This window comes from Cladophialophora bantiana, assembly GCF_000835475.1.
Source record: "Cladophialophora bantiana CBS 173.52 unplaced genomic scaffold supercont1.1, whole genome shotgun sequence".
Taxonomy (NCBI): domain Eukaryota; kingdom Fungi; phylum Ascomycota; class Eurotiomycetes; order Chaetothyriales; family Herpotrichiellaceae; genus Cladophialophora; species Cladophialophora bantiana.
This window is the reverse complement of record NW_015971575.1, coordinates 609656-623244: the sequence shown is the minus strand read 5'-3', so window position 1 is coordinate 623244 and position 13589 is coordinate 609656. Positions and strand designations below refer to the sequence as shown.

At 51.7% G+C, this 13589-nt stretch overlaps 6 protein-coding genes across 6 annotated transcripts; 4 read left to right on the top strand and 2 right to left on the bottom strand.

Moving 5' to 3' along the window:
* Nucleotides 1-22: 22 nt before the first annotated feature.
* On the top strand, nt 23-1060 carry Z519_00222 (uncharacterized protein; the record flags this gene model as incomplete). Its single annotated transcript, XM_016757981.1, has 2 exons — nt 23-638; nt 744-1060. 2 exons carry the CDS (start codon nt 23-25, stop codon nt 1058-1060), a joined length of 933 nt encoding a protein of 310 aa, XP_016625230.1.
* Nucleotides 1061-1434: 374 nt separating this feature from the next.
* Nucleotides 1435-3757, bottom strand: Z519_00221 (uncharacterized protein; the record flags this gene model as incomplete). Its single annotated transcript, XM_016757980.1, has 6 exons — nt 1435-2432; nt 2487-2610; nt 2658-2791; nt 2841-3005; nt 3053-3336; nt 3384-3757. 6 exons carry the CDS (start codon nt 3755-3757, stop codon nt 1435-1437), a joined length of 2079 nt encoding a protein of 692 aa, XP_016625229.1.
* Nucleotides 3758-4406: 649 nt separating this feature from the next.
* Z519_00220 (uncharacterized protein) lies at nt 4407-5303 on the top strand (the record flags this gene model as incomplete). Its single annotated transcript, XM_016757979.1, has 1 exon — nt 4407-5303. One exon carries the CDS (start codon nt 4407-4409, stop codon nt 5301-5303), a length of 897 nt encoding a protein of 298 aa, XP_016625228.1.
* Nucleotides 5304-6049: 746 nt separating this feature from the next.
* Z519_00219 (uncharacterized protein) lies at nt 6050-7261 on the bottom strand (the record flags this gene model as incomplete). Its single annotated transcript, XM_016757978.1, has 1 exon — nt 6050-7261. One exon carries the CDS (start codon nt 7259-7261, stop codon nt 6050-6052), a length of 1212 nt encoding a protein of 403 aa, XP_016625227.1.
* A 1235-nt stretch (nt 7262-8496) lies between these two features.
* On the top strand, nt 8497-11360 carry Z519_00218 (trehalose-phosphatase; the record flags this gene model as incomplete). Its single annotated transcript, XM_016757977.1, has 2 exons — nt 8497-11257; nt 11311-11360. 2 exons carry the CDS (start codon nt 8497-8499, stop codon nt 11358-11360), a joined length of 2811 nt encoding a protein of 936 aa, XP_016625226.1.
* A 1141-nt stretch (nt 11361-12501) lies between these two features.
* Z519_00217 (uncharacterized protein) lies at nt 12502-13063 on the top strand (the record flags this gene model as incomplete). The annotated part of the gene is made up of 2 exons (XM_016757976.1): nt 12502-12639; nt 12707-13063. 2 exons carry the CDS (start codon nt 12502-12504, stop codon nt 13061-13063), a joined length of 495 nt encoding a protein of 164 aa, XP_016625225.1.
* Between the last annotated feature and the right edge of the window lie 526 nt (nt 13064-13589).

The following is a 13589-nucleotide window of genomic DNA, read 5'->3' as shown; positions in this document are numbered from 1 at the left end:
ATCCTGAAGTGGACTTACGGGGATGGCTCGTACTCGGGCACAATCACGTGCAAGCGTAAGGGGCGAAGCATGGAGTTCGACCACAAAGGAAAAGCCTTCCACAGCTGCATATAAACCAATCAGTCCGATCAGAAAGCACAAGTTAGGACATGAAGAGTTACCACCCGAAAAGGCGAAGAAGAGGAAAACCGCTCGAAGGATCAGTCCCACCCCAAAGAGTGGTGACAGTCAAACCAAGGGAGCAACAGAAGACGCTGAGATGGCAAGTGAGAAAGTGGTCGAAGACGAAGCCACGACTAATCAGTCGATCACGCATGCCAAATTTGACGCCCTGATCTCAAAATACGGGAAACTTCCGCTTTCTGATATCGATTTATCGTCGCCGAATCAGCCAACGCCCGGAACCATCCTCGCTCATATCTTGAATGCGCTCTTGTCGTCTGCACGTATTTCGCACAATATTGCCAAACAAGCACTGCGAAATCTGATCAGCCGAGCATATCATGATTTTAGCACGCTGAAAGCCAGCACCTGGAAGGAGCGCGTAACGTTGCTGGACGAAGCAGGATATGTTCGATATGATTTCAAAACTGCTACTGAGCTGGGAAAATTGGCAACCTTGCTAAAGAACAAATATGGTGCGATGAAATTCTCGAGATACTCGTCCATGGTTGATACCGTCACTATATCATTCCAAACCTGGATAATGTTTTCGCAGATTAACTAACAATCTTACATACTAGGCTCCGACGCGACCAAAATTCTGCCCGTGGGACACGATCCCACAGCAACTCGCAATATCCTCGCGAAGCGTCTGATGGAGATCAACGGACTGGGGCCTCTTGGAGTCGAAATCTTCATCTCCACTGTCCAGATGATTTGGCCTGCCGTTTGTCCTTTCATCACCAGCCGTGATTTGAAGATAGCCGAGCAGATAGGGCTGGGCAAAGACGTGGATGTGATCTACGACCTGGTGGGAAAGGATCCAGAGAAGATGGCGAGACTGAGTTCTGCGCTTTCGACCATCAGGTTAGAGAAGCATGTTGGAGAGTTCATATGACACAAAGCGATCTGCTGGTAAGCGGACAACCGCCGGGTAATCCTACACAACGCTGTCGACTCCTGACTATGCCTAGGAAAACCTTCTTCCCGCCGCTTGCGTGTCATAGACGATGTCTTGAAAGCCACTTCGTTATGATCGTTTATGGCGGCGTGTCCGTTAATAAATTCCAAGGACGCGTAGTTCATCTAGGAATCGATGAAGAAACTTGATTGTTCAAACAATAAGACGGTAGATCCCGGATCTGTTTATTGACCAAGGTTTCGTGTTGAGACAATCTTTGTCACGGTCGAATCGTCTCCAGGTAGATTGTTGCGATTCTCCCCCTCCTTGTACCAATCTTTCCAAGAACCACACTCTCGTAGATAACCCTTCTAGAAAGGTCCATTCCGATCTCCGCAAGCCCTACCCAGCGTCGCACTCCCGCTCCGAATGTAGCAAACCTTTTGCTTCGCGCATGCCGTAGTAGAGCAGCTCTCTGTTACCACGCTACTCTTAGTCTCGAGTAAGTTATACAACTCCACCAAGGTCTGGTTGGTCAGCATGCTCCGCGTGACGCCGTCCCAGAAAGTCGCGTTCAATGGAGCACCGCCGGGCCAACGTCCAGAGAAGCTGTTGTGGGCGGCTGCCATGGAATAGACAGCTCTGGCATCATATTCGAAACGCCACTCGGGTGTAGTCCAGCTGTTGGCCTCGCTGACGTTGGCAAAATAAGTTTGGATGCCCGTGATGGAGAATGTAGCCGCGTCGACCTGGTAAAGTTGATATCCTGCATTGTTCCCGGTCAGAGGTGTGATCGAAGGACCAATATATCCAACTGTTAGAGGCTTGGAGTAGTCGACCATGGTCGTGTTGCGATACGTCTTGCCATTTATGGTATAAGTGCTATTGGGCAGGAAATCATAAAATATCTGGATCTGGTCTTCGTGGGTGTGGCCGAAGAAGACGCCAGCAATGGTTGCTGGGGAAAATCGCACCACAATGCTGTAAAACAGTGCAGAGGGGTTTAGAACGGCGTTGCTCCCATCGTAGCCTGAAGGCACGTGTCCAATGATCCACGCGCGTTGACCTCGAGCTTCGCATGCCGCAAGCTCAGATGCCAACCACGTTAAGACGCCAGAGGTATCCGGATTTGTGACGTTCCAGTAGTTGAAGATGTTATCGACGTACCAGAAGTCTGTGTTGATCGAGATGATGCGAAGACCTTGGGCGGTGGTGTGCGCATATGCGCCGTAGTGCGTAGAGGCGTATTGTTGCTCGGTGCTGTTGATCCAACCGGAATTACCCCAGAGGGAGGAGAGGAGCTCATAGTTCCACCCGAATGCATTGGCAGAAGCGGCTGTCGAGGTTCCTGGATTGAGACTATTTTGTGCTGTCACGGAAATGAGTTCAATACGTCGGCAATTTGAGGCAGAAGTTAACTTACTGTTCCACGCTTCCGGGATGGAGTCGTGGTTTCCTAGTGTGGCATAAACCGGAATGTTGCCTAGTTGAGCCTTGAATGTTTGGTAGGTGACCGTTTCTTCGTATTCGGCATATTCGCGAGATATCTAGCGATATCAACCTTTCGTCTCTGTGCTTTGATACTCGCCCTTACCTGGTCGTCATTATCGTGTGACAAAATGTCGCCAGTAAAGATTGTGAATGAGACGTTGCTCAAATTGAAAAACTGATGCATACTTGTAAACGAGCTTAATGCTAGATCGGGAGGCGAGTCGCAGTAAAGATAGCCTTGACAGAGTCAGCTGTAAAACAGTGCTATTAGGGACGGCACACCTACCGAAGCGTGAGGCTGGAACACTGGCATTCGCAGAGGTCGTCGACAGATCATCATTGGTGGCATACGGACGGCAGCAGAGATATTGAGTACAGTTTGCCTCACTTCCAACATCATATCGCGGGTCTAGATGCCAATCTGAGGTGTGAAGGACATTGATGGACTTGCCTGCATGTTGTTAAGGCGCGGAACTCCCATAGGCGTGGTCGCCTTACCTGACGGCGCTGGGGCTTTGCTTGCATTGGCTGGCTTGGGGCTAAAATACAGGCTCTCTTCGATGCCAATTGTCGGAGGCTCTGGACAGACACCCCAATTGAAATAGCAGTAGTAAGTCATGTCTCCAGTTGCAATGCTCATCTTGGAAAAGAGCTGAGCGTAATATGCCCCTGTAGCACCGCCCCCAGACGAGTAAGGAATCGAAGTGTTTTGAGTGCTTCCGTATTCTGCTGCGCAATTATCGGCGTAAATGTAGCCCTGCACTGTCGGGACAGCTTCGCATCTACTCAAACTTAGCACTGTTCATGCAAGTCAGTGCGCATCACTCACATTCTGATCAAGATATTGACAAAGTTGTCGACCGGCAGTGTGATTGCTGCCAGGTGCATCAATTCGGCCCCCGCAACACACTGAGAACAGTTGTTGGAGAATGTCGTGGTGTTAGCCATTGCATACAACTCAGTAAAAAACATGTCCTCTAAGACTGAGCTGTCATTGATTGGTGTGATTGGTGGCGGGACTGGAGAGACAAGATCATATGAGGGAACTGGCCCAGAGCCGTTGTAATAAAGCACAGGTCCATTTCCATTGGGAATTAGATTTGTATCGGTTGTATTTAGGGCTTGAGCGGTCGAGTTAATGGCCGCATGCACGAGAGAAGCGGAGCCTAGCAAGAGCGCACCGCAGACACAACTCAACATCATGATCGCTACTACGTAGAGACGAGGCTGCCTCGAGGAGTCACAGGGATAGAGGGGTTCAGAAACCTACTTGACGCGAGGATCCTCACCTTTAAGCTGCTCGGCGACGTCCTGGCAAGCTTTTGCGAACGACGTAGTGATAGCCTCGCATGACCAGGCAGCTATCTGCATTGAGATACAAAGTATGGTCAAGACCACCAATAATGAGGCCCAAGTCAGGCACGCGAGGATCAACAAAGGAACCTTGGAACTTAGAATGCTCGAGGTAGCGAAAGGCTTAGCGAGCTTGCTGAAGCTTGACTTGATCCTCTTTAGCTTGGACCTAACGAGACAAGATGAGAGGTCATGATACGATGGCAGCAACATGCACGAGGACGCACGAAGAAGCGAGACAATCCAAGCTACCAGTGCGACGTTGGAACAAGGAACGAGGAACGGCGTGTCTCCGGTTATCGATGCTGGTCACATGTGTCCGTAGCTCGCTAGGTCATGTGATCTCGGCAGAGTTGCCGCGACAGTGTCAAATTCCGCCTTCCGAACTCTAGTGGTATCTCTCAATGCATGCTAACACTAAATCTTTTCTGTAATATTAGCAGCCACTGACTGCACAACCCTTGCAATCGAAAGAGCTATAGTGTCAGACCTGAGCGCAATGGACACAATTTCAGGCTCAATATGTCGAGCTTGCCGACTGCGACTGCTCAAGCCCTCTCATTCACGAGCCTTTGGCACAACCTCTCCTCGCCTGTACATCCCACCTGAGTCCCCTGCCTTCATCGACGTCCCACAGCCGCAGCAGCCAGTCCGAGAATTTCAGCCTCGAGCAAAGGGTATTCTGCCCGTGCCTCGCGAGCTCTTCCCCGCCCGCCGGCCCGACAAACCTGGCCAGCAATACCTTGACAATGTCACACCTGATCCTCTTCCAAAAAACATTCCTCCTCCAGACCACCTAACCGAGACAGAAAGGTACAGACGGCGCATGGCCGAGTTGAGAAAGGCCCATCTCCGTTCGGCGCTGAAAGAACTACACACTCGGAAGACGTCCATCGACGCTGCCATCGCTGCTCGCAGCGCTGCCAAACAACGCGAACGTGCTCGACTCCTGACCCAACCCGAACGTGAAGACGTACGTCTTACCAACGTCTCTGTTCCTACCGCAATGCAGCCGCAAAAGCTCCACCAACTATCCCCCGAAGAAGAGCTCGCTACCTACAATGCACGCAGCGCTGCACATGAGGCTCGTTTGGCGGCAAAACACGAAGAACGTCTCGACAAACTCCATACACTGTATATGAACGCGCGGACTTTTATCACAGATAAAGAACAACTCGACGCCGCGATTGAGAAGGCATTCACAACGACAGGAAGCATTTGGAGGAAAGATGGCAGGCCAGACACTGTGGAAGAGATGATTAAGCGCGGAAGGGACAGGACAGCGGATCAGGGACGAGGTGGCATGATGTTGTTCAGTGATGTTAACGAACGGGCATTGAAGGATCAGGAGAGGCTGAAGAAGATTGCGGAGAAGTTGAGTGGCGGCAAGCTTTGAGTAAGGTCGATGTTTACCACATTCTGGAGCAATGTCACACCGGATTCACGTCAGCAGGACAGAGCGGGTTGGAGCGCAGCGCCCGGGAGTTGTCATTCGGGGCGGGAAGGTCAATAGAAGACCGGCATTGGGAAGGTAGTGTATGAATATGTCGAAAATTGAGCGGGAACCAAACGTTGGCTCCGGGTCCAATTGTATACCTACATCTTTGCGAAATTCTTGCTGAAAACTATTCGATCCTTTCCTCAATTGAATCCTTGCCTCGCAAGTTTAATACTCGCATCTCAACACAGATCCTTCTCCAGATGATACACGCGCATTCTCTTCCAATATGATACACAGAAGCTGCGTGAGGTGTCCCATCCTCTCCAATCCCGAATCTTATCTATAGTGTTGTCCATCTTCTTCCCGCTTTTCCCCCTGCAGTGAGTGAGGACATGTGAGGAGTCGAGTTCTCGTATGACGAAAAGCCATTTGTCAGTCTTCTCCGCCGTCGTGTGACGGCAGCGGCGATGTCTCCATAGAAAAACCTTGATCTGAAGGGCGAATATGTGACACGTGGACAGCTCTGATGGTTTTTTTTCGACACGTGAGCGTGCAGCGTGGTTCACAGAGACGCCAGAGTCTCTTTGCCATGGAGCGCTTCGGACTTGGAATTCGACCGGTAAAAGTATGACAATGCTAGCCCGCTGTCTGTGAACGATCGTTTCACAGAGCTGGCATTGATTGCGGTTGCTGAAAAACGCTCAAGTCACCGCACGTACGCCGAGGCCGACGCTGCGAGTCTCAAACAACTCGATTAAGCCAGCACCTAGACACTCCTCGAGGATCCAGTCAAAGTTCAGACCATAGAGGTCCTTCCACTTCTTGGTCTTGGCCGGCGTCACGTTGGAAAATTCTCCTCTGATTTGTTTGGCAGTAGAGACTCTATCTTCCGAGTCAACTGCGCCATCCCACCACTCACGTAGGAGATACAGCGGCGCTTCGTTGTATTTCGATTTTCCCAAGAGTTGAAGAAGACGCACCCGACCCGAATGTAAAAGTCTCAGAAAAGGGCCAATATTTGGCACGGATAGAGCCAACTCTCCTTCTTGAGAGTCGCGTGTGAGATGGAGGGAGGGATTTGATCGCCTCGCAGCACCGACGCCGCCGAGGTTCTCGAAGGCAGCGTCTCCACCAACGGCGCCGGATGAACCCGAGGCTGCACGGGAGATTTTGGGCATGGAAACTAGAGATGAACCAGCCAAAGAAAGATTTCGAGAGCCGGTCAGCGACGAGGAGACAAGAAAGCCAGTTCGGGTCAGCGTAGTCACATGGGATGGAGGTAGCTCTTGAGAAGAGATAGATGCGGCTCGTGGATAACGACGGAGCACATGGCAGAAGTCTTCACGGACGTCTGGTGCAACATCGCTTCGCTCCAGCAAGGCTTGGAGATCATCCATTGTGATCAAGACCTCACTTAAGCCACTGATATCGTTTCCTCGACCGGTGACCTTGATCTTCCGAAGCTTACCGGCGGTTTGCAAGGCAGCAATCTCTCTTTCAGTCTTGGACGAAGCAGCAATGAGGGCATGCACGTGGGCCAAAGAAGCTATGGCCGGCATGTTTCTTTGGAAATTGAGAACCGCAGCGATACGGACACTGTTCATTCCCGCCCGTTCTGGCAGTGCCGCAAACATGGACGCGCGAGCATATTGCACGGCAGTCAAGACATCTTTGGCACCCTCAATAGAGACGGTGGAGATGGCTTTGCCGCTAGGAATTAGCCTATCGCCTTCATCATCTTCTCCCACGTCCAGGTCATCGTCGATAGCACCAGCATCTGGCCTCGGTTTGTGGTGGGAGGGTTTGGTGCGTGGAAGATTCGCGAACGGTGAGGAGGAAGAAAGTGAGGAGGCGGGTCTCTTGGCCGGCTTTTTCACCCTCGATGAGTGGACCGCGGTAACATATAGCGGCATGACGAGAGAAGTAGAGGGGGTGGCGAGATGGGAGGAAGAGGTGGGTGGATGGCTGAGAGGAATGAGATGGCGCCAAGTAAGTTCACATTGAGAAACTAGGATATGCACATGCCTGCGGTCTCAGCAAGATGAGCAGAATAGGGTTGGGAAACAGAATGCTGTTTGTGGTGTGAGGATTTTCAAACGGACTTCTACTTGTTAGAGCGCGGGCGAAGGGTGGTTCGAAGTAAGTTTGACGAGCCTGGCTGCCTGGATGCTGAGTTGGGCGTTGCGGATGAGATGCCGAGCCAGTGGAAGGGTGAACACGCTGATGCGCTTGGCTGCAATGGGTAATGGGACGCCCAGTTCCGGGCGGTGGCACCAGTGGCTTGGTTTGGGCAGCTTACCTACTTGTAGGAGCTTACTTGGTACAAGTACGCGCTGTGGGTTTGGTGGAGGGGCTTCCCTGGGGCGCGTTGGGCGCATTGGGCGAGGGATGCCTCCGAAATACCAGTAACTGTTCAACCGGCTCCTGGGGGCTTCAGGACCGCTTGGTGGGGAGGTCGCTGGGCTCCACCACGTGCGTCATGCTGCCCAGTCCCGCCCCTCAATGTTCGTTTCCCGCCCAAACAAACCCGGCCATCGAGTGCCAGCTCCAACGACCAGTCGTGTGTTTGCGCGTTTGCGCTTCGCTCTACCCTACCGTCACATATCCTTTTCTTTCTCTCCGGCCCATCGTCATGATAATGCTGGAAACCATGGGATCCAGTACTCTGCACACCTGCCCTCGACGAACGGGTCCTGTACCACTGCACCGTCCGTGATCAATCAGTCAATTGACCGGAGTTTCTCGCCCTTGCCCTACCTCACTTTTTTTGTTCCACCCAACCCATCACCACTACCACCACAGATTCACCTTTATATCCATTCTCCCTCCTTCCCCCTGTTCGCTCATTCTCTTTCCGTGGTCATCACCATCCGTGGGATCTAGAATTGGCTGGAACCTGCACCAGTCGTTTCCTTCACAGCGTGTCGCTGTGCGTTCCTCGTTTCGTCCTCGACCACCAACACCGCCACCCACTTCTTTCCTCACGCCTTCGCTCTCGCTGTCTTTGTTTCAATCCCTCATTTGTCCAAAAAGACAGCGTCAGTCAGCCATTTCACAGCAATTGGGCTGTTACCAATAATCTCTCCTACCCTTGACATTCCTCACCTGTCACGCCACTAGCTCTCATCGCTAACATCCACCAGTAACGATGACCATCTTTGTTGCTACCCTCTTTCTGCCCTATACTATCAACTTCGACGTTCCAGCCTCTGGCTCCCGGCCAGACTCTCCAGAACTTCTGAGACCGCAGTTAACACTCGCCCAGAACACCCCGAATGAGACTCAAACCGTTAGCTTGTTCACCCCGGGTGCGGGCAGCAGCTCCCATCTCTCCCAGAGTCCTGGGCCTATTCCTCCGACCCCGGGCGCAACTACCGACCATGAGAAAATCTTCCGGCCACATACTGAGAGAAAAATTAGCCTGAATCTTCCCGAGCTCAAACAAGAGGCCTCACTCCCCGTGCGAGCGATTTCTCGACATGATCTTCACTCGCCCGGCTGGGGGAAGACCTTTACTTGGAATCAACCTCCCTCGCGAGCCAAGTCCCCTCCTCCTAGTTCAATTCTAAAGCATGCGGTGGTCATGGCCAAAGACGTTAAGGAAGTCAAAGAGAGAGCTGTTTCACTCGGCCACCATACTGCACACAGACTTGGTCGTCGACAGAGAACGAGGACGGTTAGCCACGAACGGCACTTTTCACACGACAGCTACACAGTGGAGAAGGCCATCATCGGCAACGGAGGGCTATACAACGCCATTGACGCCGCTGTTGATGCTGGAATATGTGAAGAAAAGACTTGGGTCGGGACCCTGGGTTGCCCTGTCGACGCCCTTGACGATCACCTAAAAGAGAATATTGCAGAGAAGCTGGAAAATGACTACGACTGTCTGACTGTCTATGCCAGTGATAGTGATCTTAATGGTCATTACGAGCACTACTGTAAGACCATTCTTTGGCCAGTGGTCCACTATCAAATCCCGGACCATCCTAAGAGCAAGGCATATGAGGATCACTCTTGGGTATTCTATGTCAAAGTCAACGAGGCATTCGCCGATCGCATCGCAAAGAATTGGAAAAAGGGCGACGTCATCTGGATCCATGACTACCATCTGTTGCTCCTTCCCGGCTTACTGCGTCAAAAGCTCCCCGAAGCTCAGATCGGCTTCTTCTTGCATACGGCATTCCCTTCGTCAGAAATCTTTCGATGCCTCGCCGTCCGCACGGACTTGCTCCAAGGCATGTTGGGTGCCAACATGATTGGATTCCAGAACGACGAATATGGCCATCACTTCCTCCAAACCTGCAGTCGTCTTCTCAACGTCGAAGCCACCAAACATGGGGTCATTCTCGAAGATGGCAGATTTGTCCATGTCAACACGTGCCCTATTGGGATTGACCCCAAAGCAATCGACCTGCAGCGACAAGCAAAAGAAGTCAAAGAATGGGTGCATACCATCACCGACAAATATCGCGGCAAGCGGATCATCGTGGCAAGGGACAAATTGGATAGCATCCGTGGGGTCCGTCAAAAGATCCTGGCCTACGAGCTGTTCCTCAACAAATACCCGGAATACAGAGATCAAGTCGTGCTCATCCAAATTGCAACCTCTTCTGCCGAAGACCCGGAACTAAGCGCTACTGTGGCCGACATTGTCACTCGGGTCAACTCGACCCACTCGACCTTGGCCCACCAGCCGCTGGTGTTCCTGAAGCAAGACATTGACTTCTCTCAGTACATGGCCTTGCTCACGGTTGCAGAATGTTTGATGATTACTAGCTTGCGAGAAGGCATGAACTTGACGAGCCATGAGTGGATACTCTGCCAGGACGGTAAAATCTCCCAGAACAAGTACGGCCCCCTGATTCTTAGTGAGTTCACTGGATCCGCCACGGTGTTTGGGCATAATGCCCTTCTGGTCAACCCATGGCATTACAGCCATTGTGCCGACGCTATCAAACAAGCTCTCGACATGTCACTTGAAGAGCGGGAGAATCGGTGGAAAGCCCTGTACGATATTGTTGTACACCAGAATGCGGTTGGTTGGTTCGAGCACTATATCAGGGGCTTGGAACATGCCTGGAAAGAACACACTGTCCGCGATTCCACCGCGGTTCCCCGGCTGTCGTTGCCTTCTGTGAAGTCCAAGTACCAGAAAGCCAAAAAGCGCTTGATAATCCTCGACTACGAGGGGACTTTGGCTTCCTGGGGTTCACCCACTGATATTATCTTGACCACGCCCAAGAGATCGGTCGACGTGCTCAATGATCTTATCGAGGACAAGAAAAATATCGTGTACGTCATGAGCTCGAGAATGCCAGAAGAGATGGAACGCCTCTTCAGTCCAGTTAGTGGTATTGGGATGATTGCCGAAAATGGTGCCTTTGTGCTGGAGCCGGGCACAGATGAGTGGCAGGAATTGACCAATCTCGAGCACGTTCGAGATTGGAAGAAAGGGGTCAAGAGTATTCTTCAATACTATGTCGAAAGAATTGAAGGAAGCCGAGTTGAAGAGCGGCATGCCTCGTTGATATTTGACTACTCAGAAGCAGAGGACCGGCAAGGGGCCTTCAAACAGGCGGGCGAGTGCGCCAATCACATCAATGACGCTTGCCGCGGACAGAATGTGAATGCGATACCGATTGAAGATGGACTCAACATCTCGGAGATGGATGTTCACAAAGGATCAGCCGCCCAGATGATTGGCGAGAATCTCGAAAAATTGTCCCGGGAGAAGGGTGTGCCGTTCCCAGACTTTCTCATGGTGATTGGCAATTCGCGGGAGGATGAGTACGTCTTCAACTGGGCTCACCGGTTGGAGAAGGCTGGAAAGATCCAAGACGTTGTAACGGTGACATTGGGTGCCAGAAGCACCGAAGCATCGGCTACATTGACTCAAGGCGTTACTGGTGAGTTCCGACTTTCGCAGTCTTTCAATCGCTGCAGCTAACGTATTCTCTAGGTGTGTTGTCAATCCTCGAGAAGCTTGCACGGACTCTGCAAAGAGTGTGAAGTTTTTCCAAGGCCCCGGTTGGACTGAAGCTGTCCATGGCTATTGACTCTCGGATACATCGGCTGTCCAGCAAAGGGTCCTGGGGTTTGCACGGTGATATGACGAGCTTACGATGAGATGCATAGAGCGGGGCACAGCCCCATTTTAGATACCCTGTATTAGATCGGTCAGGCAATAGAGGATCAATTCGCTGCAACGGTGGAAAAACGTCTGGACGGCAGACAAAAAGATCAGTTTCTCTCATGCGTAGATGATACAGGAGAAGCATTCGGTCGAATCTCCACGCTGCTCTCGTTCCAGTTTGGGGTATACAGAGAGGCGACCATAGGAGCATTGGTCAGGTGTCAGCTATCCTCGTCCAACTCCAATATGGCATGGTATCGCATACAACGGATAGTTGAGGAAAGTCAAGTTCGTTTAATAATAAATCACGACTTGCACTCTGTTCTTTCCACAGCCTGGTCCATTAACATTGGCGGTCCTCACGGTCACTTTGGGGAAGAATTGACGTTGGTCCAAGTACCGAGTTTGGCCTAGCGCCAGTCGGCCTCGCGAGGCTGTATAAAAGGGATTTGTCATCCACTGCTGCTCTTGATTGCTCGACCTGAGAATTTTGAGATGGACGAAGGGAAAAGGTGTGCGGTGTTTTTTTTTTTGGCAAGTGTGAGTGTGTGCGTGTTTTCTCCCGCAAGAGTCAAATGTGAGTCCAGGAAACCCTTTTCCGGCTCCCTCATCATCATAGTTGCCATTGTCACTCTGGGGCAGGACTTTAGCCGACGCATGTTGCTTGGGTTGTCAGTCTATCACGCAGTCCATCAGACTGTTGGCCGCTATTTGTAACGCGTTTCCGTAGAGCAGGGGTTCGCGAAGATCTGAGCTCAGTTAAGTTTGTAGTTTCGAACTAGTATATGCATATATATTAGGGCTGCCGGACTTTTGTTTGAGACGATTTTGTCACAACATCTTCGTTCGCGATCGAGAGGCGTGAGTATTTTGAGGAATATCAGTGGTCGCGAGTCAATTTTCAGGAAGAACTCTACCCACGACAGACACTTGGAAAGTGTTCGTTTGGATCTAACAGATCGCAATCGATTATGGCGCCTGTCCGGCTAGGTTTCATCGGGTTGTCCGCTGACGGGTATGTTGGCCCGGATAGAGCATGGCGCCAACTTGATCACCATACCGGCCGGACATGCCATGGATGCCCTCTGCTACGTCCTTGGCGAGATGACGGATTTGCAGGCCAAGTTGGCGACGCGACGACCGACAATGGACATTGTTGATCCCTCGGGAAAGGTCCTCAGGACTGTCGACAAGACTTCGCATGACTGGATGTCTCGAGCAGGGAGGAGTTGTCGCCACGGTCGTGTATCAAGGTGGCATCTCAGACACGGGCAAGGGCTTTTACTGGGAAGTAAATGGGACCAAAGGAAATCTTGTGCTCGAGGGACCCAACGGCCATATTCAAATGTTCCACCCGACGATCAAGTTTGTGAAAGCAGGCGCTGGCGCTGCACAGCTGAAAGAGATCGACGTGGAACCAGCCACGGACTTTGCGTACAATGTGGGAAAGGCTTGGGATGCGGTCATGGGTGAAGGAGATGGCAGTGTAGTGACTTTTGAAGATGCATTGCTTAGGCACCGCATGATTGACGCGATGTACCGTAGTAACGAAAAAGGGACACGCGAGTCATACCTTTGATGCAAGGAAGTCCTAGAAAGACCAATACCAAAGCGATGAGGATGGCGTGGTGGGGGATTTGGTCGGATCCAAGCCCTTGGCCTCCTTGACCGTATCTCAATGCTTGCGTTGGGCGGATTCACATGTCATCGTTTCTGGCTTCTGTTGTCAGTGATGGGCCGTGGAATGAGGCTGACTGGTTCCCCGGCGCCAGGTGGTGTGCAGCGGTGTGGGGCGGTATGTGGGTCTTTCCTTATATAGGTATAGACACCCCGTATACTCCCTAATTCTTCACCGCGCCGATTGCACTCTCAGGGGCATGTTTGTGCGTGTCAGCCCCCACTTTCAGGCGGTGGCATCTCCATCCAATGATGCGTCCACTGCCACGTGTGGTGCCCATCAGCCCTACAGACTGCAATCTCTGCTCTTTCTGGACTCTTCGCCTGCTGCGCCCTGTCAGCGCTTGTGCCATGTTTGAGACTTGTTTTCGTGCTGTTGATTCTGCCCCCATCCTTATTGGAAAAGGGTCCTGACATTGGTGCACGTC